The sequence below is a fragment of the Canis lupus genome, chromosome 32 (assembly GCF_003254725.2).
Source record: "Canis lupus dingo isolate Sandy chromosome 32, ASM325472v2, whole genome shotgun sequence".
Taxonomy (NCBI): Eukaryota; Metazoa; Chordata; class Mammalia; order Carnivora; family Canidae; genus Canis; species Canis lupus.
Genome location: NC_064274.1, coordinates 6,630,252 through 6,655,832, shown reverse-complemented (window position 1 = coordinate 6,655,832; position 25,581 = coordinate 6,630,252). Strand labels below are relative to the sequence as shown.

General features: G+C 41.7%; 1 protein-coding gene across 1 annotated transcript in view; it reads left to right on the top strand.

The window, feature by feature from the left end:
• The window catches only part of SCD5 (stearoyl-CoA desaturase 5), a 150,133-nt gene that overhangs the window by 111,149 nt on the left and 13,403 nt on the right, over positions 1-25,581 (top strand). Inside the window, exon 3 of the mRNA XM_025426216.3 lies at positions 910-1,115. Within this exon, the coding sequence (XP_025282001.1) occupies positions 910-1,115 (206 nt within the window). The remainder of the gene's footprint in view (positions 1-909; positions 1,116-25,581) is intronic.

The following is a 25,581-nucleotide window of genomic DNA, read 5'->3' as shown; positions in this document are numbered from 1 at the left end:
AAACAAACAAAAAAAAACCAATACCCTCCTCAATGCCATTGGCTCTTGTCCTGGATAGCTCACCCAGGACCTCCAGTCTCTTGACACCTTCCTTCAATATCCCATCATGAGACGGTTGTAGGATGGGTCCCCCTCCCCCACCGTATACCCAAGCCCCACCCTCCCTGTGGGTTTGGCAGAATCTGCTAGACAATGCTTCTCCTTCCTTGGCCACCAGAGTCTCTCTTGGGATTCCAGTAAGTACTGCCTGTCCCTTAGACACTTCTGCTTCTACAGCCAGGCCAAGTACCTCAGACTCCTTGGGGAGCCAAAGCCACCCCACCTCCCTTCCTGTGACACACTGCTGGAGCAGTCCTCAAACAGTATCATTTGTGTCTTGGTATTTTGCAGAGATTTGGTGAAGTAGCTCATTGGGTTTTTACTTACTGGCCTCCTGCTTTCTGTAAGTCAGACAGGAAGGCCATGGAAGCATGAGAGAAGAGATTGGAGCGATTCAGGCCAAGCCCCAACCTTCTTTCATACTGGAGGTTGCCCCTCCTCTCTGACAACCACTACTTCATCTTGAGACTGGATCTGTCTTTTCTTAACATGAGTGATCTCCCAGGAGACTTCAGTTGCCTCCACCAGAACTTTCAGGTTTCCCCTCATTCACTCAACAAGCCCAAACCTCCTGCAGAAGGCACATCCCAAAGATCCCTACAAAGTAAGGATTTCCTCTTGTTTTCATGGCAACCACTCCAAACCAACCCCAAGGATTGAACTTGAGAGATTGTGGGTTGATTGTGGGAGCAAAGCGGAAGTCAGTGGTGAGGATGGAGGGTGGATGTGGTATAGAGGGAGGCTGAGAAGCTTTCAAGAAGGCACCAGGGTGCTTTGTCTCTTTACTTACGGTCTGTGTTCTCTCTGCAGAATGACATTTTCGAGTGGGCCAGGGACCACCGAGTCCACCACAAGTACTCAGAGACTGACGCTGACCCTCACAATGCCCGCCGGGGCTTCTTCTTCTCCCATATCGGGTGGCTGTTTGTTCGCAAACATCGAGATGTCATCGAGAAGGGGAGAAAGCTTGACGTCACTGACCTGCTGGCTGATCCTGTGGTCCGATTCCAGAGAAAGTAAGTGAACAGACACCATAGAGTTGTCCCTTGAGGGACAGGACCAAGAGACAGAGAGCACAATGGGGTGCAGTAATACCCAAGTAGTTTTCCTCATACCATTTACCTTTCTTGTTAGGATTTACCTCTTTTTATTCATTTCTTTTTTGCTTAAGTCCTCCCTGTTTACACATTTGTTTTTCATTTTAATTTTAAATCGAAATGGATTTCCTTTAAGCCCAATGTCATTTCCTTCAGACCAATCCCCATGACTGAGTTCACGGAATCTGTTTCTGTAGTTCCCCCTCCCCACCCCATTCGTGTTTCCCAGCAGAGAGGGGTAGGGGGAAGACTTGCTTTATTTCAGTGAAACTCCAACAGCATTGGGCTCTCTCTAGGGATCCTGCTTTGTCCTGCTGGAATTCTCTTGTGAGGGCTCCCTCCCCCTGACTCCTGGAAATATTATACCAGTAGGTTTCTGTGTAACAGAGAGCCTCAAAGTGCTTTTGTGTACTAATGGTGTCAGCTGAGCATATTCAGTCGGTCAGCGTTTGTAGGGTAAATCTACTTTCAATAGGCACATGGAGAAAATTGCCTGTAATTGTGCTGGCAAATAGAGAGTGGCTACTTTTCACCTTTTATCCAGGAAGCTGGCATAGAATGTATCCATGTTGGCCTGGATCTGCACCGTGGACCAGTATATGAGCATTTATAAGTGGGCTTTTGCCCTAAAGTAATGGATGTATGTGCAAAGACAGACAATTTATGGATTGCGCTCTGGTTAGAGCCTAGAGATAACATGGTGAAAATGTGGTTACCAGAGACCATCTCCATGGACAAGCAGGAGTCATTGAGGACTTACCCAATAGAAACTCCTGAGAATAGAAATGGAGGCTGTACCTTTGTCTGACACAAATGATTCTCGTAAGAAAGGAAGTATGACTTAGAATTGTGCTTGCTTTCCTTTCAGTCTCTCTCTTTACATTGGAGTAGGCAACAGCTCTTAGTGATAAAGTGGCTGAAGGTGGAGACAGACTGCCTAGGATCAAACTCCGTGGCTCCTCCATGTGCAAGCAAAAGATCTGACCTCCCTTAACCACTATCTCCTACAGGTCTTATGAGGACACAATAAAGCAAAATGTATGGGAAATGGCCTGGCACATAGTTAAGAGCTTAGATCAGTGATAATTATTATTTTTATACAAGCCAGAGGATTCAGTATGTTTCCATCCCCTCCTTCTGTTGGTTTCCCCTGAGGGTCTTTGAGCGTCTCAACACAGCTCTTTCAGGTGGACACACCAGTAGTTTTATAGCAGAAAATAACAAGATGTTTTCAATTGACAGCTAAATGATTTGTTCATTTTGATTTTCACCACGGGCATAAAATATTAAAAGTCATTAAAGAACACTTGCAAAATTCAGAAAAGTAGGAAGAAAATAGTTCAGTCCTAACACACAAACACAGCCATCATTAATAATCTATAATGTATCTTCCCATGTCTTATCCATATATTTGATATATTTTGCATGATGGCAGTCATACTGCATATGTAATTTTATGTCTTGCCTTTTAACTTGTGATTATCTTGGAGGCACCATTGTTGAAGGCTGTGTGAGTTCACTAGTTGAGTGTCACAGCTTATTTAACCATCACTCTGTGACTGAATATGTATGTCATTTCCAATTCTGTGATATAAATGATGTTGCTATATAATTAGCAATGCTTTGGGACAATTAGGCCTTAGATTAATTTGAAGAGCTCAGAAGAGAAGGCAAGGGATCTTCTATTCTATTAATGAGAAGTGAGCTGAGTATAATAATCTGGGTTTCTCTCCACATAAAATGGAAGACTTTTATTTTTTTCATTTTTTCCTTGAAAAAAAAAGTGGTAATCTGATTCATTAGGTGTGTACTCATGGTACATATGTCCAAAGACTATTTCTAATTGTAGGCAGAAGAACAAAAACTATTTCAGCATGTTCCCTGAATAGTTATCTGAAAACATCTTTCATCACAGGCCCAGTGACCAAAAGGGACGTAGCTATCAGAAACCATCCACTCATATCATCATTTCATATATATCATTGAGCTTCTGCTAAGAATTGGTGCTAAAGATACAACCTTAAAGTTTGGTGTCTGTACCCCCCCAAACTTGCAGACCAGCAGGGAACCCACAGATAAATTTACAAACAATTATACTCTACTGAAAGTAGTGCTATAATAGGGTAGTACAGGGTGCCATGGGAAGACAATGCAGAATGGTGAGGGTGAAGGAAGACCTATGGAAGGAACTAGCTTCTAAGCCAAGACCTGGAAGATGACAAGAAGATGAAGATAGGGGAAACGACATTTAAAATATCTGTTAATACATGGAACTACATAGAGCCATTGAACTTTAGGGAATGACCTTGTGAATCATTCAACTCATGCCTTCCATTTTTCCTCTGGGAAAATGAATAAACAAAATGTAGATAGAAAGTTAGAGATAGTAGTACTGTCTTGGTCTTCTGGGACTGCTATAACTAGAATACCATAGACTAGGTAGCATAGAAACCAACATTTGCTTCTCACAGTTTTGGAGGCTGGTAAGTCCAAGATCAAGGTGCCACAGATCTAGTGTCTGGTGAGAACTCTCTTCCTAGGTCATAAAGAGCCATCTTCTTGCTATTTCTACACATGGCAGAAAGGAGGAAGAAGCTCTCTGGGGTCTCTTTTGTAAGGACACTAATCCCATTTGTGAGGCCTCCACCCTCATAGCCTAATCACCTTCCAAAGGCCCCTCCTTCAAATACCATTGCATTGGGGATTAGGTTTCAACATAGGAATTTGGGGGGACCCGAACATTTACTCTAACCACCTACATCTTAAATCATTTGCTCAATATTCTTTTGATTATACCTTGCTGTTTGAAAGGGGTTACAATGGTCTAAAGTATGAGTGAGTACTCATTTTCTTTGGTAATTATCCAGCCTGGAGAACATAGAGATCCATAATCTAAAATAAAGCTTAGAATCACTGCAGGGATCACTAAAGGAGAGAGCTTCCAGAATACATGGATATAGCGCAACAGTTTGCGTATTTCTACGTCCGTGAAACCACCTTTACTGGTCCTCTGCTGGTCAGGCCATGTGGAGGCCACAGATTCCTTAAAGATTGAGTCTTTGCACTTGGGGTGTGAGATGGAGTGAGGGTGGACCCTGTCATCCGCAACACTGCCACATGAGGTCTCAGCCTTGCTACCTACCCTCAGCTGAGCGGAGGACTCCCTCCCTGAGTAACAGGCCCAGTCTTGGGTCACTTTGGTGGCACACCTTACAGAGCTCATCTCCTGGTCACAATCTCTACCTGTTCCTCTGGGGTTCTCTGAGTGCACCAAGCCCTGTCCCAATTTTGGTGCCCTGGGTTTGCAGCTTATTCACTAATTTTAGTCCTGAGCCAGTACAAATGTTGCAGTTGGCTCATAAACTTGAACTTAACCAGCCTCATGACAACTTACCAAGAAAAATTCACTAGGGATACCTGGGTGGCTCAGTTGGTGTCTGACTCTTGAGCTCAGGATCATGAGTTCAAGCCCCATGTTGGGCTCCATGCTGGGTATGGAGACTACTTTAAAAAAAAAAAAAAAAGAGGTTTGCCAGAGAGCCAGGCTCAATCAGCTTTCCTTTATACGGTGTAATAAAAGAGAAAAGATGGTGGCATTAAAGATAACAGGAAAAGAACACAATTGAAGCTATAGTTCTAGACTTTTCCTCTAAAAGATAATTTTACCAAGGCTATAATAACAAATAGTTAACTGGACTACTTCAGCTTTTACTCTACTGTCAAGCTGTGAATGGCAAGAAGACAGGCAATAGGAGGTGAGAGGGAGAGAAGCTAATTGGATCACATTTAGACTTTGGCAACTGAGCCCTGCCCTAGGTCATGTTCCTACAAGGGCTGTGCTTTTCCCCATGGGGTAAGGAGATCACAGGGCAAAAAGGCACATATCACCTGGAATCTTCTCCCACTTGTAGACCATGCCTTGGGGTCCTAGGAACCTGGAATTCCCTGCCCAAATGGCTCTGAGCCTACACAAGTCTCCCCAGGGCTCTGTCCTCCTGGTGGGAGGTGTGTGTACCCTAGTCCTGAAGAGTGGCCAAGATGCAATGTTAGCCTGAGGATGGGCTTAGATGCATGAGCTTGGGTGTCCACAGAAAGAGGGCAGAGCTAGGCGTGGAGAGAAAAACAGACCACAGGCTAAGGCCCTCTACCTCTGGTCTGAGCCCTCCGAATGTTGGGGTGAGCCTAGAAGGAGGCCACTCATAAGGTTGGCAGTGGTCTGTTGGTTAGGAGTTGTGTTTGTTTGTGTGAGCAGAATAGAAGTTTATTTCCCTTATATATAAAAGAATCATGAAGGCCCAGGTTATGGCAGCATCACAGGGTCAGTTGAGAACCGGATTCTTTATCTTCTGCTCCATCAACCTTAGCATATGACTTTCATCCTTCCATTTTAAGGTCCAAGATGATCATTAGAGCTCCAACCAGAAGGAAAATGGGGGTGCAGGTAGGGGGTAACTGCTCACTTGAGTCAGTCATCTTTAAAGAGCTTTCCTGGGAGACACACAGCTTATCCACATGCCTCTCAGTAGCCATGTCTGCATTCAAGGGGAACCAGGAAATGTAGTCTCGGTTGATGCATTGTACCCTTGCATGAAATCCTGGTTTTGTTCTTATGGAAGATGGTGTGAATTGATATGGGGTAAGAAATTAGCAGTCTTTCTCATAGTTACTTTATTAATTACTTAAGCAAAATGACTGGCCATCACAAGTTACTTAGTCTGACGTTTTCATTATAAAGCAAGTGAGTGGCCTTTCTGCCACCATTTTGTGATCAGAAGCTGGAATCTTGCATCATTTTTCCGAGATGGCAGAGTGAGGATAAAATCCAGAGATTGTTCCTTTTAATGCTTTGCTTATCCCATTGATTCCCATACTAAGATAAGAAATTTCCTTCGAAGTAGCATGCAGACACTGTCATATGCATTTTTGAGGTCATTGACAAGAATGCTAGTAGTCTAGTCCAGACACATGGAAACAAGGTCCTTGCTTCATTGCCACAGTGATGGGATAAGCTGAGAGAAAATAGATGGAATGATCCAGAAGAGTGAAGCAATTCTGTTTTGGTGCCCTAGGAAGGTATGAAAATGTATAAATTTTGCCATTCCAATAAGATTGACACTTGAATGGCTCGAACCTATTGAGGCCTACTTCATTTCAATTTCTCCCCTGGTCTGTTATCATTAGTCTTTTTTTTTTTCTTTAATGATGAATATCACATTTCTCAGTGACACCCTCTTTTTTTTTTTTTTTTAATAACTTTTATGCCAATCCTTTGTCTAAACCCAACATACATTTCTGTGTTGGTGACAACACATAGCAAGGGCAGAGCAGTCAGACAAGTCTATAATTGACTCATCACTTCTCTATCTTGCCCCCTCATCTTCCATGTGGGAGATCCCCTAGGGAGAGGGATGAGTCATCTGGAAATTTAAAACCAATCTGACCCATCTCTGCTGACCAAATCCATTACTCTTTGATTAAAGTTCCATGTGGGACTTCTGGGGAGTGTCTCTCTATTCTGAGCCCATTTTCCTTGGGGACCTACCCTATTTGTTGCTAAGTTAATAGAACAATTCTTGTCTAGATATTAGTGACTTTGAGTGGCTGAGTACACTCAAGGCCTTAGTTGGTTAGTTGTATTCTGTGGAAAACTCTATGGAAATAATCCCCAAACGAGAGACCCTGGATGATGAGATATTCAAACATCTAGACATGTGGATGAGATATGGAGACAGACAAAGAGGCAGTGCCCTCTGAGCACAACCATCCTCTGCTACTCCCTTGGGTTGACCACTGCCTCTTTCACTTGAGTCCTTGATTGTCCTGCAACAGCAAAACCAAACTGACCCTAGGGTAGGCATCACTTGTTTATGCTATATGCAGAGTCCAGCTCTTTGGTATACTCTCTGCCAACTCACAATTAATAATATAAGCCATGAGCACATGACATTTCTCAGGGATTCAGCTTCCTCCTCTTTTCTGCATATATCACTTTTCACTCAACAACTGTATTCTGGGCACTCACTATATACCAGGAATTGTTCTAGGTGCTGAGGATGGAGTAGTCAACAGGAGAACCAGATTCTGGAGGACACTCGCTTCCTCTTTCTAGAGTTCCCCCTGTTTGGGTTTGGGAATGTGAGAAGGAAGCTCCACCATGCATCTGCCCTCTGCCTGACTGGGCTTCTCTCTCCATAGATGGTCACTTTTGCTGCTCTTCTTTCCATCTCTCCTGTTGCTCAGGCCCCATCCCATGAATCTGTTTTGGTTCACTTCCTCTTGTCTGTTTGCCTCTTTCTGTTCCCATAGTCCTTATGTCTTCACCTGCCAGAGGGCTTTGTTTCTTCCTTTGTGCCCTTCTCTGCATGGGGACATTTTCCCTCATTAGTCACACCGTGTTCTCCAGGCTCTGATATTCCTCCTGTTGCATAGTTTTATTAGAGAATAAAAGCCATGTAGCCGATTGCTCAAGCAGACTTTGTCTTCTTCTCAGGGGGGAAATGAGGATTTTTGGTCCTCTTGTATTCTTTCCTCATGTCATCATCTTGCTCTGATTTAGTCTTTCCACACGTTCCTTGTGTATCTATGTAAATATGCCCTCTCCTTGAATCTTGTCTTTCATTTCTGAGGAGCAATCTATCTTTGGTGAACATTTTGAGCCCTAGAATCTTCTTTCCCATTGTGTTCTCACCTCAAATCTTTGCCTCTTATCCTGGCGCTGCAAGAGTTTTGAGGATGAAATCATTTTTTCTTTGAATAGTTGTCCCTGTATCCAGCCCTAGTTGTCAGAAGTTAAAATTCTGAGTTTCTAAGTTCCATGGATATGATATAATCAGCTAAAGAAGTGTGAACTAAGGCAGCCCGGCGGGGAGGGGGGGTGGTGGCGCTCAGTGGTTTAGCTCCGCCTTCAGCCCAGGACCTGATCCTGGAGACCCTGGATCAAATCCCACATCAAGCTCCCTGCATGGAGCCTGCTTCTCCCTCTGCCTGTGTCTCTGCCTCTCTCTCTCTCTCTCTCTCTCTCTCTCTCTCTCTCTCTCTGTCTCTCCTGAATAAATAAATAAAATCTTTTTAAAAAAAGAAAAAGAAGTGTAAACTATGTTTAATTAGATTTCTTTTGTTAAAAATCAATGGAAGACATAGAAGATCCTTTACTCTTAAACTTTTGGCCTTTCTAAAGTGACTGATTACTATAGCCAAAGAACTCAATCGTACTCTGGGATACAAGAAAGAGATGATTCAATATTGAGGTTGCAGGATCAACGCCAACATTTCCCTATTTTAGTGGTTAAAAATTCAGGCGAGGGAGAAACCAGTGTGGCATATAATTCAACTGCTTGTTTTGACTTTTTAAAAATTTCCAAATCAAACTGTTATTTGTTTGCCTCTGTAAGAGGTACTTTTCCTATGAGGACTTTGTGAGCATTTGCCAATTTGCCTCTCTCCCGGTCTTCTTCCTTCCTCCCCTCCCCTCCTCTGTGGGCATAAAAATATATAACTTCATTAATAATATTTTTCTTTCCCCACATTAACCATTCCATTTCTTTTTTTTTTAATATTTTATTTATTATTTATTTATTTAAGTCACAGACAGAGAGAGAGAGAGGCAGAGACACAGGCAGAGGGAGAAGCAGGCTCCACGCACCAGGAGCCCGACGTGGGATTCGATCCCGGGTCTCCAGGATCGCGCCCTGGGCCAAAGGCAGGCGCCAAACCGCTGCGCCACCCAGGGATCCCAACCATTCCATTTCTATGTGAAATTCCCCTGGCAAGATGAGGAGACAGTTTCTTAAATGTCTGGAATCTCAATACTTCACTGACTAGCGTGTTAGACATACTAATTGACAGGTATCAATGGATTCTGGAACTGCTGTTTGTAAAGTGGTATCTTAGTTTCATTGCTGATGGCAGTGAAGGCGTCTTCATATATCTTCAATACGCTTCAATAGCCAATAATAGCTGTCATTTATTAACCTCTTGTTATGTACTCACATTGTGTCTTTTTTTTTTTTAAGATTTTATTTATTTATTCATGAGAGACACAGAGAGAGAGAGAGGCAAAGGGAGAAGCAGGCTCCATGCAGGAAGCCTGATGTGGGACTTGATCCCGGGACTCCAGGATCACAGCCTGGGCTGAAGGCAGGCACCAAACCGCTGAGCCACCCAGGGGTCCCCCACATTGTGTCTTTTTACACATTATCTCTGATCTTTTCAATAACTCTATCATGTAGATGATGGTATCTGGATTCTGGACTTGAATTCTCAATATTCTGGCTTCCTGTGGCCTCAGTTAATCACTGAAAAAGAATAGCAAATGTTTCCACTAAATTATTCTTTCTCTAGGAAAATACTACTTTACTACAAAGCTAAGAAGAAATTTTAGCTAAGTTTTAATGTAAAAATTAAGAAGTCAAAAATAGTTTGCTTCTATAGAAGTCAAAGCAAGATTAATTTTATGAAAGGCATTTTGGTACAAGTATAAATTCTCAGTAATACTTAGATATTATGAATTCCTGGTTCTCTTTCTAGACCAAATAGAGGATCATCTTCTAATATTTTCTTGGAATAAAGAGACTTTCAGTTATGTATGTGATTCCAGCTCCAAGGTTTCATCCAGGAGAGATAGCATCAATAATTCATATGAGAGGCTTTTATTTAATACTTATTTATTCTCTTAAAAGTTAGATGTATTACTAATCACTTATGAGAAGAAACCCCTTTTTTGCCTTTTCATTGTCTTTTTTTTTTTTTTTTTACCAGAAGGGCAAAAAAGTGGGGGAAAGTTTTCATAATATAAAATTTATTTTCTAGTTATTATTTCCTCCAACAATTACTTTACAAAATTTTTCTAACCTCATAGCTCTTGGGATCCATACATCATTTTTCAAAAACATTTAAGACAGAACATGAGAATAAAATCCTACTTTTAGTACAAAATTTAATAAAAGTTCATCACAGAAAACTTAGCAATTGCAAATAAACTTTATAAAGGATAAAAGAATCCACAATCCTTCCATTTAGAAAGAAAAATCAGTTAAAATTTTGTACATCCTTCTAAATTTGTTTAAATGAATCTTGCTCTTCTTTCTTTTTACAAAACTTTATTCATACTCTATATGCTATAAGAGTAACTAAAATAACAAGAATTCCTGGGTGACTCAGTCAGTTAAGCGTCTGACTCTTGATTTCAGCTCAGGTCATGATCTCAGAGTCATGGGATCAACCCCCGCATCAGGCTCCACACTCAGGGTGGAGTCTCCTTGTCCCTCTCCCTCCACTATTCCCCCCCACCTGCCTTATGCTCTCTCTCAAATAAATAAATAAAATTTAAAAATAAATTAAAATAAGGAGAAATATATTTAATATTTGCCTTCTTTATTTTACTTCTAGTCTTTGTTTTCTATGTGTGTGTGTATTCCAGTTTCCATTTGATACTATCCTTCTGCCCGAAAAACTACCTTTAACAGTTCTTGTATCACATGCCTATTGGCAGTGAATTCTCAGGTTTTGCTTGACTGAAGGTCTTTGTTTTATCTTCATTATTTTTATTTATTTATTCATGAGAGACACGCAGGGAGAGGCAGAGACAGGCAGAGGGAGAACCTGATGCAAGACTTGATCCCAGCTCCCCAGGATCACGATCTGAGCCGAAGACAGATGTTCAACCACTGAACCACCCAGGCACCCCTTAGCTTCATTATTGAGAGGTATCTTTACTATACATAAAATTCTGGATTGGCAAGTCTTTTTCTTACAGATTAAAAGATGTCAATCCCTTGTCTTACACTTTGCATAGTCTTTAAGAAGTCTGCTATGCTGCTTCTTCTTATTCCTCTGCATGTAATATTTCCTTTTCCCCTCTGTCTTCAAGATTTTTTCATTATCTTTGCTTTTCAGCAGTTTGACTCTGGATATATAATTAGGAGTTTTTGTTTGGTTTGGTTTTTGTTTGTTTTGTGAGGAAGCAGTTATCTTGCTTGAAATTCTTTGGGCTTCTTGGATCTGTGCCTTGTTGTCTTTCATTAATTTTGGAAAACTCTTGGTCATTAGCTCTTCAAACCATTTTTGGCCTTGTTTTCTCTCTCTCTTCTTCTTCAGGGACTCCAGTGGCATTTATGTTATACCATTTGATATTGTTTACAGCTCATGGAGGTGCTGTTCTATTTAATTCATTCTTTTTAAACTTATATTCCATTTGAATAGTTTCATTAACATATCTTCAAGTTCACTAATACTTTCCTTAACTATGTCTTATCTGCCAACGAACCCATCAAAGGAATTCTATATCTCTGATACTATTTTTTAAGTAGAGCATTTGCATTTGACACTTTTATACCTTCTTGTCTCTCTGATATCTCCCATCTGTTCATGCATATTGCCCACCTTTTTCATTAGATCTCTTTAATATGTTAATTATAGTTAAGGTCCCTGATAGTTGCATCAGCTGAATCATCTTTGAGTCTGGTTCTATTATTGCTTTATCTCTTGACAATGTTTGATTTTTCTTACATTTTTGTGTGCTTTGTAATTTTAAATGATATGTAGGACATGTCTAGAAGAACCGAAGTACTAAAGTAAATATAATTTATGCTTGACAATGCCCACATCTATTCTTCTTTCAGGACATTAGTAGAGCAGGGGAGGGTGGCCGAGGGTGAAGGTTGAGTCAATTAGGAGTTAAGTTAGAGTTGGGTTTAGTGTACACAGACTTCAGTAGATGGCTGTTGTTATCATATGCTTAGAGTAGACCCTTGAGTCCTGGAAAGCCTTTCTAACTATTAATGCTTTACCATTAGCTTTCAGCTGTCCCTGCATACCTGAACCACAGAGGACATGTCTCTCTATGCTCTGGCCTATCCCAAGTAAGGGGGGGGGGGACTTCTATTGCTTGCCTCTCTATGCTCGTCTTGTTGTAGGGGTTTGGGATTTCTTTGTTGTCCTGACCCTGTATCAGTCTTAAGTAAGCCCTGTGTACCTGAAACTTGGGTTAAGGCTTCTTGAACATTCTTGCCTCTCACCCAGAGGTCTCTGCTTTGAAGCAGGGCAGCATCCTGGGCACAAACCAAGGGACAGAAGGTTTTTGCTTCCACTTCTCCCTCAGCAGCAGTGACTCTGCCTTATGTCTAGGTATGGAGTGAGAGTTTCCTACTTCACCCTCAGAGATGAGCAAGTTTTGTTTCTCTTATTCTCACAGAAGCATTGGGCTTTTGCCTGGTCCTAGAGGCAAAAGGTTTTCTGCCCTCCTCCAATGGCTTAATATTTTTACTTTGCAAGAGAAGTCCCTGGGGAAGAAGTCAAGGCTTTGTGCTTGTCTTTCAGTGGCAGCTGGTGACCTCCTGCATGTCTACATGGTGGAGGGGCGGCTCTCTCCGATTTCCTACTTTGCTCTGACTTTCTTGTGAACACCCAGTACAGGTCTATAGAAAAGAGCTGGATGATGAGTGCAAACTCCCTTGTATCTGAGGCTTTAACCTATTCCAAATTGACACACTTAGCCCACACTTGGCCTTTAAGGATTCATTAAATTCTTAGCTGATTTCTTCTCATCTACTAAAATGATGGCCACATCTTTTATGCTCCTCCAAGTGAAGCAGTTCATGGATGGACCTATCACTCTTTGGAATTCAATTCACTTAGCTGCCTTATGACCTCATCTCTCTGATGGGCTCAAAAGAAGTTATTATTTTCTATATTGCTCAACTTTTCTCATTGTTCTTATGGAAACAATGTTCTCTTGTGACTTCCTACATTCTAAGTGGAAGCAGAACTCTGCATCCTATTTTATAGGACCTGCAGTTTTTGCCTAGTGGAATCCTGTGGAATCTTTCTAGTTTTAGTGCCTGCTTAATATTTCATTGTGAGGATGAATCATTATTTCTGATGAACATTGAAAGATTTTTACCTTTTTATCATTAAAACAATGCTGAGATGAATAACATAAATTTTTGATCATACCTATGATATTTTCCTTTGGCAAAAAGCAGACTAGCTGAATAATATGTAAATTTCTCAACTTGTGATACTCATAGCATAATGGATTTGCAGATCTTTGATTACTAGTGAGGCTAAATATGTATTCATATGTCTTTTTGCCATTTGCCAAAATGCCTTTTGCCATTTTGCCACATGCCATTTGCCATGACATACAGTTATTTTCCTTACAACTCCAAATCCACGGTTGGCTGAGGACAAAGATACCATCTCTTCAGCTCCTCCATCCATTTTTGTTGAAGAAAAGAGATCTAATTAAGTGAGATGCCAAAGCCCACTTTCCTACCCAGAATTCTCCACCTTTCATAGAACAGAAATGCAGAACAGCCACAGATGAATCTGGTTCTAGACAGGCAAATTCACACATGGAGCATTTACATATTTCTTGCTCCTACTTACCATGGTGCTCTGAGCTGGGATATACCACTCGATAAGTGGTAATAGTCATTTTAGTGCTGATTTGATTTGTGGAAGACTCTCTTTCTAAAGAATCTGGCTACTACTAAGCTAGAATGAGAGCGATGTAGAAGTCATTTAAACAGGAGGCATCTGGGGATCCCTGGGTGGCTCAGCGGTTTGGCGCCTGCCTTTGGCCCAGGGTGTGATCCTGGAGACCCGGGATCGAGTCCCACATTGGGCTCCAAGCATGGAGCCTGCTCCTCCCTCTGCCTGTGTCTCTGCCTCTTTGTGTGTCTGTCATGAATAAATAAATAAAATCTTTTAAAAAATAAAATAAACAGGAGGCATCTGAAGGCACAAATGCATATATTTAAAGTAAGACATAAATTGGTTAACTGGGAAACAAATCCATTAGTTACTGTCCAACCTGTAGTTCTTGCCATGAAATTATTTACGAGGTTAATGTCCTTGTGAAAGTGATTTTGTGAAAATTTGCAATGAGGCTGAGTCCCTTTTTAAAATTGAAAGAGTGTTACTCAAGCAATTTGTAAAATTCAAGTACATTTTTTCTGTTACTGATGCAAATTGCAAATGGCAATATATTATGGAGACCCCTTGTCAGCTGACAGTTGAAGTGAAAATATTACCTTAAGTAATGAAGTTGTTGATGGCTGTTCTGTTACTCAAAATGAATATTTAGATTCTTCATGTGCAGGTTGTCATGTCAGAGCTATTAGATTTTCCTATGACACAATTTATTCTAATTCCTCAGTTTCATTTCATCATGTTATATCCTACTGAATGTGTTGTGGAATGATTAGGTTGAGAGACATGAGCTATTTGTTTTAGCCACAATTTACACAGGAGCACTGGAGAAATCACACCCTTGCTAAGCAGCCCTGGTTAGGATGCTCAGCCATTTTCTCTATTCCTTAAAGTGCAAAGGATTTCCAGAGACAAGGAGGGGTCCTCAACCATGAGGCTGCGCTACAAGACGTTTTGTAAATTGCATCAAAGAAGCATATTGAAAAGTAACCCTTCCTGGAATGTCCTGTTTGACTTTGTTATGTACTCACTGAAACCACTCTTCAAAGTGCCTCTTGATGCTGCATGCCCCTTCTAAGCCCTGGGAGATATTTTGAAGGTCAGAAGAGAGACGCATAGCAGCGGGACTTGGCAATATTATACAAAGTAACACTGACAGCATTATATATATATATATATATATATATGAATCATTATATATATTATATATAATTATTATATATATAATCATATATATATGGTGTGTATATATATATGGTATATATATATATATATACCGTATATATTGGGGGCATTATGTAAAGTAATAGTTGTGCATTCAAAAACCAAGCCATTTTTTTTAACCATGTGAAGCATAGGGAGAATATAATCTATATTAGCATTGGGTTGTTTATTCATTCATTTATTCATCTGATACAAGGAAGCAGCTACGTATGGAGAGGTAAAACAGCATCTTGGAATCAAAAGAGCCCACTTTTGGCCTTCTAGACTTCATTTCCACAGCCATAATATGGTGATAGTGGTGATATCTACCTTACAAAATTATTGAGTGAATAAATTAGGTAATGTGTGTGAAAGTGTCCATCACGGAGAAGATGTGCAACAAATATTTGTGTCATTAACCACACATGAAGCATTGTATGGAAGCTATTCCATTTACGAAGACCTTAGTTCTAAGACCCCGCTCATGGGTCCATTTTTGCCCGTAAGTGCAAAGTGACTGAGAGAGGCTTAAGTTACCAGTTTCCAGATGTTACCTACATAAAGAAAAACATAAGTGAGCCCTTCAAAGCTTTAGACCAGGAGTACTCTTCTCTTCTTTACATTCCATTCTACATTTTCCCCCACATGTGGCCCTCCTGTGGTTACAGTACCCTCCTTTGCCACCACAAGAGGCTCTGCCGATTTGGATGGCCCTGAACCCAGCGACTTTGAACCTGGGGAGCCGCCCTCACCTTACAGCAGACTCATGAGCTCTCTTCACCATGTTTAGGCTTAAGTACACTCAGAAACTCCTGGCCTTCACCAGGATTAACAAAGTTTAGGCCAAGGGATATCATTTGTTGCTGGTAACATGCAGCCACAACCCCCCAAAATTGCCCTTTTCATTTCACCAATCCCTGTCCCTTTCCTTTTTGATGACTATTTGGTCTTTGGCCTTTGGGAGCCTTCCAGCTCTTTCAGGAGCACTCTGCAATATTAGGCATTCACTTACCTTCAGTTTTGAAAAGTTATTTCTACTTTTGTTTCCATCATGACTGTGTGTCTCCTTTTTTTGCAGCATTTTAAATGCACTCACCACCTTTGCACTTTTCAAACTGATGATGTTACGGATGTTCACAAAATAGCTCATCTCTGAGCACAAATCCAGCTACCGTCCCCCTGACTAACGAACACTGTGTGGCAATGACTGCTTGTGGCTGCTAATACCGTCTCCAGAGTTGATGCCCTTTTTCCAGGAATCAACTGTTTTGTTTATACTGTGAACTTCCTTAAATGGAAAAGTTGTAAGTAGAGGCATTTCTGTATTAAGGGATGTGGATGATATAAAGGGAAGAAAAGGGATACTCTTGGCTTTTATTAATCATATCATTTAATTGGGAAGAAAAGAGGGGTGCCTTGGTGGCTCGGTCGGTTGATTTTGGCTCGGGTCATGATCTCAGGATCATGATCTCCAAGCTCAGTACAGAATCTGCTTAAGATTGTCTCTCTCCCTCTGCCCGTCCCGCTCTCCCACTCCCGCTTGTGCTCACTCTCTTTCTCTTAAAAAGGGGTGGGGGGAGGGTTGGAAAAGACAAATACTTACAAACCAGCCAGAGGCCTCCAAGTTCATATATGAGAGCAGCCGAGGGAATTCACAGCCAAGGAGAGCAGGGTAGAAGGAGGTCCCTGAGGTCTGCATGAAGCAATGGTTCATAGCCTTCTCTGACACTCTCATTCTCCCGGGACAGTCTATCCCTTTGTTACAACTTCTTTTGCATCCTCAATCAGTGCTCATAGTTTTCTAAATACACATATGTTTCGTGTTCAGTGCATTCCTAGGCATTCTATAAATTTGTGGTCATTGTTAACAGGAATCGCTGAGGTTTTATCCCCGTGAGAGGGATAGTGAATAGATACATAGACACCTCATCTCCCCTCCCTAGAGATCCCAGGTGAACAGCACAACTGTCAAGGTGCCCAGACTTTTCACCAGCACCACCAGGCGTCACACCTGTCATTGAGATTGTCGCCCCAAGGCACAGGGTTCCAATGGAGAAGCACCATTGAGATAGCCGACTTAATCAGCCCTAGAAATTAAAAACTCACTTTCCTCTCTCCTTGCTTTTGTCAAAGAAATGCTTCCACGGATTCAGAAAATTACAAAATACATGCATGAATGAACAGGAGCATTCATGCTCCCTTCCTGGGGAGCGTACCTTATTGCAAAGGGTACTCTAAGAGTCAAATTCTTAGTCTAAAATACTGAAATAGCAAAGATTAAAAAGGATGCATTCCCAGCAAAAAAAACAAAACGAAAAAAAACCAAAGAACTTACTGTCACCCACTGGCTGAGGAAATCCTGTCAGAAATCAGCTTTGAACTGTTTCCCTGTCCAAGTCACTAATTTCTCCTCACACTGCCTATTTTCATATACAACAATAACAAATCTGTCACACAGATACAAAGACTCTTAGTGCTGAGATAATGTGATTTGTCAAAACATGCTCATTGACTCAACTGAAGTGTGCTATCTCTTCTGACATTTGGCTTTCTCTTATAAACCTACTCTTATCTTGTCTTTCATTTTAAAATAGAGAAAAACAATTACTCAGGTGTCCTAACTATCAAGAGATTTAGACAAACCCCATATATCTACATGTATTTCAAGATAAGTGAACAGGCTTTTACATTCTGTCCAACTAAGAACCTGGGTAATGAAAACTTTCATTTACAAGCAGAGAACCAATATTTGTTTTAGTGGACCGAGAAAGCAATGCATCTTCTGGAACTTAATAACTAATGCCTCCAGGTGAGAATGAGATATGAAGAGTCTCAGAATCCCAGGTGGTGATGAGGGGATTTCTGGATCTTCAAGGCCAAGTGCTTCCAGAGAAAAAGAGGAATAGAAATTAAAAGTCCTTCGCGCTCACACACATATCTTTAAAACTGTGGTGGCTCTATTTAATATGGAAACATGACTCTCTGTGCTCTTTGGGGCTGTGCTCATTATTATCTGTACCAAGTACTACCAGGACAAGAGAAAGGGAAGCGGGGAAATGATGACTTAAGCCATTCAAATTTCATATTGAAAATTCGGGGGATGCCTTGGTGGCTCGGTGGTTAAGCATCCGGCTTGATGGTTAAGCTTTGGCTTGGGTGGTGATCTCGGGTTCCTGGGATCGAGTCCCACATCAGGGAACCTGCTTCTTTTTCTGCCTATGTCTCTGCCTCTCTCTGTGTCTCTCATGAATAAATAATAAAATCTGAAGGAAAGAAAAAGAAAGAAAGAAAGAAAAGAAGAAAAGAAAAGACAAAAGAAAAGAAAATTCGAGTCCAAGTTGTCTTGCCAGAAAGGATGACAGACATGAAACCTGAGGTCCTTGTCTCGCAGTTACTGGCCGCCTCCTCCATCACTATGGACAGCTGTGAGCTGATGCTGCCTGGCATGCAGATAGGCAAAACATTTACTTTTAGGTGATTCCCCTCTGGTTCTCATTATGAATCTTTTTGCTCTTGAAAATACAAAATTCTAATAAGCTCAGTTGTCTGTTTCAAGCCCATATCTAATCTTAGAATAACAATGATCACTTCCAGTTGCTATTTTTTATTATCTCTAGGATATCCTTTATCATATCGATTTCAGTATAGTGAGTCCTCACTAGGTAGCTGACTCTGTTCTCCTCGCCTAAGTCGGACCTCTCAGATCTTAACAAATGATGGAATCTGAGCCTCTGAGAAGCTGACTCAGTAACATTTTGTAAATGGCAGAGCTGGAATTTAAGCAGACTCTGTTCGAGTCCGAAGCACGTGCTCTTTCTAGTAGGCTGTGTTGTATAGAATATTATCTTTCTTCTTTCTCCACTTCATTTTATTGCCTACTTCTTTTGCGGGTACATTTTATCTTTATTGTGGTTCTAAGTTATTCAGAATCAGAGCTTATGCTTTACATGTGAGCCAGAGCTGCCTCCTACTTAAAACCTTTTCATGACTTCCCCTTGGGAAAAGTGACAACAGTCTATTATCTCCCTGGCATGCTTACATCGTGTCCTGGTATTTCCCACCTTATACTTCACTCTCTAACTATGCCATTCCTCTCACACTTAGGCTTTTCTGTCCGTGACACTGCCTTTGTTTCTCTTACTTCTCTGGCATAGGTCCTTCTACTCAAAGTGTGATTCTGGAACCAGAGCCATCAGTATCTCCTGGGGCCTTGTCAGAAATGCAGATTTCAAACCCCACCCCAGGCCCCAAGAGATTCAGATGCGCAGTGACTGTTTGAGAAGCACTGATCTAGAATGTTCTTTTTCACCTAGACAGCTCTTACTCATTCTTCAAAACTCATGCCTAGGAAGCTGAGGTCAGCAGTTCAAGGACTGTCTGGGTGGGGGCTCCCTAAGCCTTTTAGGAGGTCTGTGAGGTCCTCCCTTTTCTAACCACATCCCTATTAGGCACAGCTTCTTCATAGACTTCCACCAAAACAATATATTACAACAGAATCACTGCAGAAGCAGACGTCTCAGTTCAGCAACTTCTATTAAAGCCAGACATTAGAGATATGCAATTATGTAAACTGATGCCATCCTCACACTAAAACTTTTTTTGTTTTGGGAAATATAGTTATTTTTCATAAAAGTATTATTTATATTAATATGTAATAGGTTTATTATTTAATGAATTCATCAATTTCACATTTATTTTATATTAAATGCATTTGCATATTATAGATACTACTTTATATTATATGTTGTAATTTTATATTATTAACATTGAATATTTAACAAATCAATAAAACATTTCTTAGTTTGAATTTCCCCTACAGTAAATATTGATAAATGTACTCCACATTAACAAAAGTTCTTTGGTGCTCTCAATAATATTTAAAATATGTAAAAGGGTCCTGAGACCAAAGAGTTTAAGACCCATTGTCCCAGAGTGAGCTAAGTACCCCTTTTCATCAGGTCTATAGAATCGTGGGCATATCTCACATTGCTGCTTATCATGCTGTATTTAAATGATCCATTTTCATATTGCTCTCATTAGACCTTAAGCTCCTTAAGGACCATGATGTGTCCTATTCATCTTTCTATTATTGAGTCTAATGAAACACCTAGCATCCCCCAAAATACTTTCAGATTGAGGAGTGTGTTTATTATCCAGTTTATGGACAACCCACAGCCAAGAACCAGCTTTTGGGGTGATACTTTGTGTGTGATTCTGTCACCCTCAGTTGCTGAAGTACGCAGCACCTGGACATGCCCACCAGTCCTGGTGCAGTTCCATTCCCTCACAATATGGCTCAGCAGCCTGGGGTCCTACCTCCCAGGGTGAGGTATGGAAGTCTGTGAGCATACTGCCCATTCATACAGCGTCTCCTCACACCAGCAGTGATCTTATCCAGGACTCTTGGCACCTCTGACCCGTAAAGGTCTAGTGAGAGGACTACAGAAACACAGGTGCAACAAGAGACACCTTTGGCCGTGTCTGCTGGGACTGGACCTTGGCCAACTCTGGTGTGAGAGGAGGAGGAAGGAAATGTCTCTTTCCTACAGCAGAATCCTGCCTCAGACCAAATTCTACCAGAATTAGCAGTTAGGGACAAAATCAACCATACCAGGCATCGGAAGCTTGATGAAGCCCTGCATCTTGCCCTTTCAGACATGCCAGTAAACTCCTTGCAGGGAAGGCCTGCTGCAGTAGTATCACCTTCTTGTCAGAATCCAGCAATAAGGGCACCTGGCTGGCTCAGTGGTTGAGCATCTGCCTTTGGCTCAGGTCCTGATCCCGGGATCCCTGCAGGGAGCCTGCTTCTCCCTCTGCCTACATCTCTGTCTCTCTCTTATGAATAAATAAATAACATCTAGAAAGAAAGAAAGAGTGAGAGAGAGAGAGAGGAGGGGAGGGGAGGCGAGGCGAGGCAAGGCAAAGACCCAGCAACAGAATTCCATCAGTGGTTGGGCACAGGAGTTTCAGTGTCGCCACTCTAAGGAATAGATGCTGCAGAGAGTCACCTGTATAGTATTTCTAGCCAATACACATATTTCGACCATTGATTTTACCAGTGAAAATTCATTTCCCTTATCTTAATTATAAACTCCTTGGGAGTGATTGGAGATAAAAATAGTTGAAGCCTGTAATGGACCTCTGCTTTGTGAACTCATTAGGATTTGTTAAATGTTTACTAAGCAGCCATGTTCATAATCCAGAAGTTTGGGGGGGGGGCAGGAGCTGTGGGAGCAGGTTGCTGGAAGACACATTCTTCCCACATCCTTCTCCCAGAGGGAGTGTATTCTGAGGTTCAATCATCCATATGGTCTTTTGGAAGATGGTCCCACCAAGCAGTGGCTGGCTCAGTAACACACATTCCTATCAGCTCCCCTACTCTCCCTGCCTCCCACATTCTGTTTCCCTTGGACTGAACTTCTATAAAATAGTAGCATATAAGCTTTTGTCTTAAGCCCTGCCTTCTGGGGAATCCAGGATAAGACACTCATCACCATCAAGGAAGGTCAAGTTTTGTTCCATAAACTGATTAAGAAGGCAGAAAAATTGGGTAGTTCTGGTGGCTCAGTGGTGTAGCGCCGCCTTAGCCCAGGGCCTGATCCTGGAGACCCAGGATCGAGTCCCACGTCCGGCTCCCGGCATGGAGCCTGCTTCTCCCTCTGCCTGCGTCTCTGCCTGTGTCTCTGCCTCTCTCTCTCTCCTCTCTCTGTCTCTAATGAATAAATAGATAAAATCTTTAAGAAAAAATAAAAGTACTGTTCTGCAAATTCTTTATTATTATTATTTTTAAAGACCTCACCCTCTTATTCATGAGAGACACACAGAGAGAGAGAGAGAGAGAGAGAGAGAGGCAGAGACATAGGCAGAGGGAGAAGCAAGCTTTCTGCAGGAGCCCAATGTGGGACTCGATCCGGGGACTCCAGGATCACCCCTGAGCTGAAGGCAGATGGCTTCACCGCTGAGCCACCCAGGCATTTCAATTTATTTTATTTTTTAAAAAGATTTTTATTTATTTGAGAGGGGAGAGCACGAGCAGCAGGAGGGTCAGTGGGAGAGGGAGAAGCAGACTCCCTCACTGAGTGCAGAGCCCACGTGGGGGCCCATCATAGGGTATCTGGTGTGATATAGGGCCCAACATGGGGCTGATCCCAGGATCCTGAGATCATGACCTAAGCTGAAGTCAGATGCTTAACTGACTGAACCACCCAGGCGCCCCCTTAAATTCTCTAAGTTGAACCTTCCTTAAATTGAATTCAATGTTCTTACCTAAATCCTCCGCCAAATCCTAAAGCAAGCAAAGATCAAAGTTCAACACCAACCTCAAATGTTTGGGGCCTTGGGAATCGAATATCTCTTTGAGAATTTGTTGAAAGCTGTGCACTCTGAACTCCAGAAAATGGAAATACACAAAAGAGTTTGTACACAATTCCATAGGTCCCAGATTAAGAGAAGTGGTTATGTTTCTTTCTGTAGTGCTCACTTTATCTCAGGTAGCAAGGATGAAAATGGAATGCAGGTTTAAGGGTGAGAGAAGATGGAAAGGCAGCAACTTTGTTTAAAAGTTTTATTTTGGAAATGCCTTTAAGTATTTCTTTTAGTCATCCTGTTCTATATACCATCAGGAGTTAGTGTGTGTTCCAATTACTGATTGAGAACACTTGATAACTAATTAGGAAGGGAGGGAGGAAGGAAGGACAAAGACAGAAGCAGAGACAAAGAGCCCTGGGGAAAGAACTGAAAGAGGGTCTAATCAACTTGACTTTATGTTGAGACAACTAGAGAGACTCTAAGTATCAAACCATTAGAGGGGAACTCGTCTAATTGCCTCTGCCAAAGACAGATAGATCCTCGCCCTCATTCCTTCTGGTGCAAGTCAACAATCCAGCTGCTTCCTGGGGACCCACTGTGTCAACCAGCGTTTCATATTCAAGGAACTGAGAGTGATGTGACTTGGATCAAGACAAATCCTGTCCACAAAGAACTTGCCATCTACTTATAATCAAAGCTTTGAAAAAGGCAAAAGGGCCTTTTAACCCTCCTTACTCCGTCTTAGCAATCAGCAGGCCTGGTTTGTCTTTAAGCACTTCATTGTTAGTGAGGTACAAATAATGCTCTTTGTGTTGAAATTCTGAAATGATTGTGTTTATCTCTTAAACTGCTGCTTAGTGATGAATGAATGCAAGCTGTTTGTACAAAGACCCATGAAATTCAAGTGGATGGATGCAGCTAACCTCCACATGCAAACCTCAAAAGCAAATAAAGCTGAAAGCAGAGAGAAAATTAAAATACATCTTTTCTCCCACCACCTTGCAAATTTCCAAAGATGCTTTTGTGAAGCAGTCGCTCCCCATCTCTGCTCCCTCCATCGGGGGAAGAGAGGCATCCGGAAGATGATGTTATGCATCTAGATAGTCCAATTAAAATATTTTCTTCTACGGGAATGCTTATCATGAAGTAGCACAGGGGAAGTGATGTCAAAACTAATTGAGGGTCAAAGCCAAATCTGGAATGATTAAGACTTTCAGGGCACACTTCAAATGCAGTAATCATGAGCTGTCTCACTTAAAGCCACTGCAACACTGGGGAGGCAAAATCAAGAGCATAGCAGCAGAGCCTGTTTTCAACCTAAACAATTCAGAGTCTGGAAGATTTTCTGAAACACTCCAAAGGGCTCCCCCATCAGGGGGCTTCCGTCTTCAGATCTGCATCCAAAGGAATCATCTTTCACCTCCATGTGGGCAATGCCAGAGGGGAACAAGGAGGTGGGAGAGAGAGTTCCATCCATTCCATTTACAAACTGCCAGGGCATATTATCTGTCCTCTAAATGAATGTTTAGCGAGCATAGGATGATTTTGCCTGGTTCCCTACAAGATGCAAAAGATGTAGGGAAAATGAATTTCTGGCTAGGCTTTAAGTGAAATCGCAAAACCAAACATGTTTAATCAAGATGCCGGTGACAGCTCATCGCTCATCGTTAGGATACATTTGTGGGGCTGTAATTTCTCTCTCACCCACAGTAGTGTTTGCTTCTTTCGTGTTTCCTCAGGCCAGTCCCCCTCAGAAGTCCGCAGTCGGCATATTATTTCTTCTTCCTTCAAGCTCTCATAGTTCTCCTCTGGAGATCTCACACACTGCTGGTTCTGGACTGCTGTGCTCAGGGTTAGCCAAGCAATAGGAAATGCTTGTAGGCAGAGAACAGCAATTTCTTTTTCATCTAAAGAAAAAATGTTTTAAGATGCTTAGCACACCCAGATTGGGGAAGTAGGGAGAGAAACAAGGAAGAAATCCTAAATTGTTTCTTCTCCATAGAACAAATTTTTGGTCTCAAGTCTATTTTTTTTAAAGATTTATTTATTTATTTATTTATTTATTTATTTGAGAGAGAGAGGGAGAGTGTGTAGGTGCGCAAGAGTGGAGGGAGGGGCAGAGGGAGAGAATCTTCAAGCAGACTCACAGATGAGCACGGAGCCCTACAAGGGGCTGGATCCCATGACCCATGAGATCATAACCTGAGCCAAAAACAAGAGTCAAACACTCCACTGACAGAGCCACCCAGGCACCCCAAGTCTCAAGCCTATTTTTAGTGTTTCAATTCTCTTTATTGTGATCCAGCTTATTGGAATAAAGATAGTCTCCAAAGCGTTGACAGAGTGGCAAGATGAGAGCCCATATCTTCTTTCATGTGCTATCACTGAATCTTACTCGGATTAGGGCATCATGGTGTGTGGTGGCATTTGATTGTGTGAATGGACTTCTCATCTTGAGCTAAATGCTAAGAAACATCTTCCCACTGTGGAATTGCTGGTGGGAATGGGAGGGTTTTCATTATCTATTGTGGGTCTGTTCTGGTAAGCTGTCACCTTAAAGCTATAGAAAGCTGCTCCAGAGCTATTTGTAGGGTGAGCTTGGATGCTTTGGCTTTTGTGTTTTGGACTCAAACCTGTGGGTCTCTGGTTTCAAATCTCCGATTTCAAATCCTTGGGTCATTCTTGGATTCCTACCAACCCTTCTCTCTAGTTCTTACTCCTTTCTTTTTCTTTTTTTTTTTTTTTTTTTTAAATTTTTATCCATTTGTGATAGTCACAGAGAGAGAGAGAGAATGAGGCAGAGACACAGGCAGAGGGAGAAGCAGGCTCCATGCACCGGGAGCCCGACGTGGGATTCGATCCCGGGTCTCCAGGATCGCGCCCTGGGCCAAAGGCAGGCGCCAAACCGCTGCGCCACCCAGGGATCCCACTCCTTTCTTTTTCTCTCTTGATGATTCTAGAAGTCTTCTCAGGGTCTGAGTATCCACAGGAGGAGAAGAAGCCACTTCTATTCCAAACCAAGACCAAACCTGTTAGAGTGGTTATTAATGTTAAGTATTGCCAATGTTGCACCATATTTGGCAGCTCAGAGAATGACCTAGAAGCGCATTCTCAGAAATCATTTTTTTAAAAACTGGAGTTAGGAAGCGTCACGTGAAATTTGTTGGAAGCTGGGGCTTGGGACTTGATGAGTATAAATGTCTTTAATCAAATTCTTGGTTTCTTATTCATAATCCTGTGTTGGCACCTAGCCAAGAGATAAGCATCTCATGAAGAACCCAAAAAGCAGGCTGCATATTTATTGTGTAGTTTCTGTTGTTTTTTGGAAACCTTAGGATTTTATGTCATACTCTGTGTCCTACTGAGTCACTGTAGTGTTTTTATTTTCCTAAGAAGCTGAGAGCTCATAATTTATTAACCAAAGAATCACATCCACTTAATT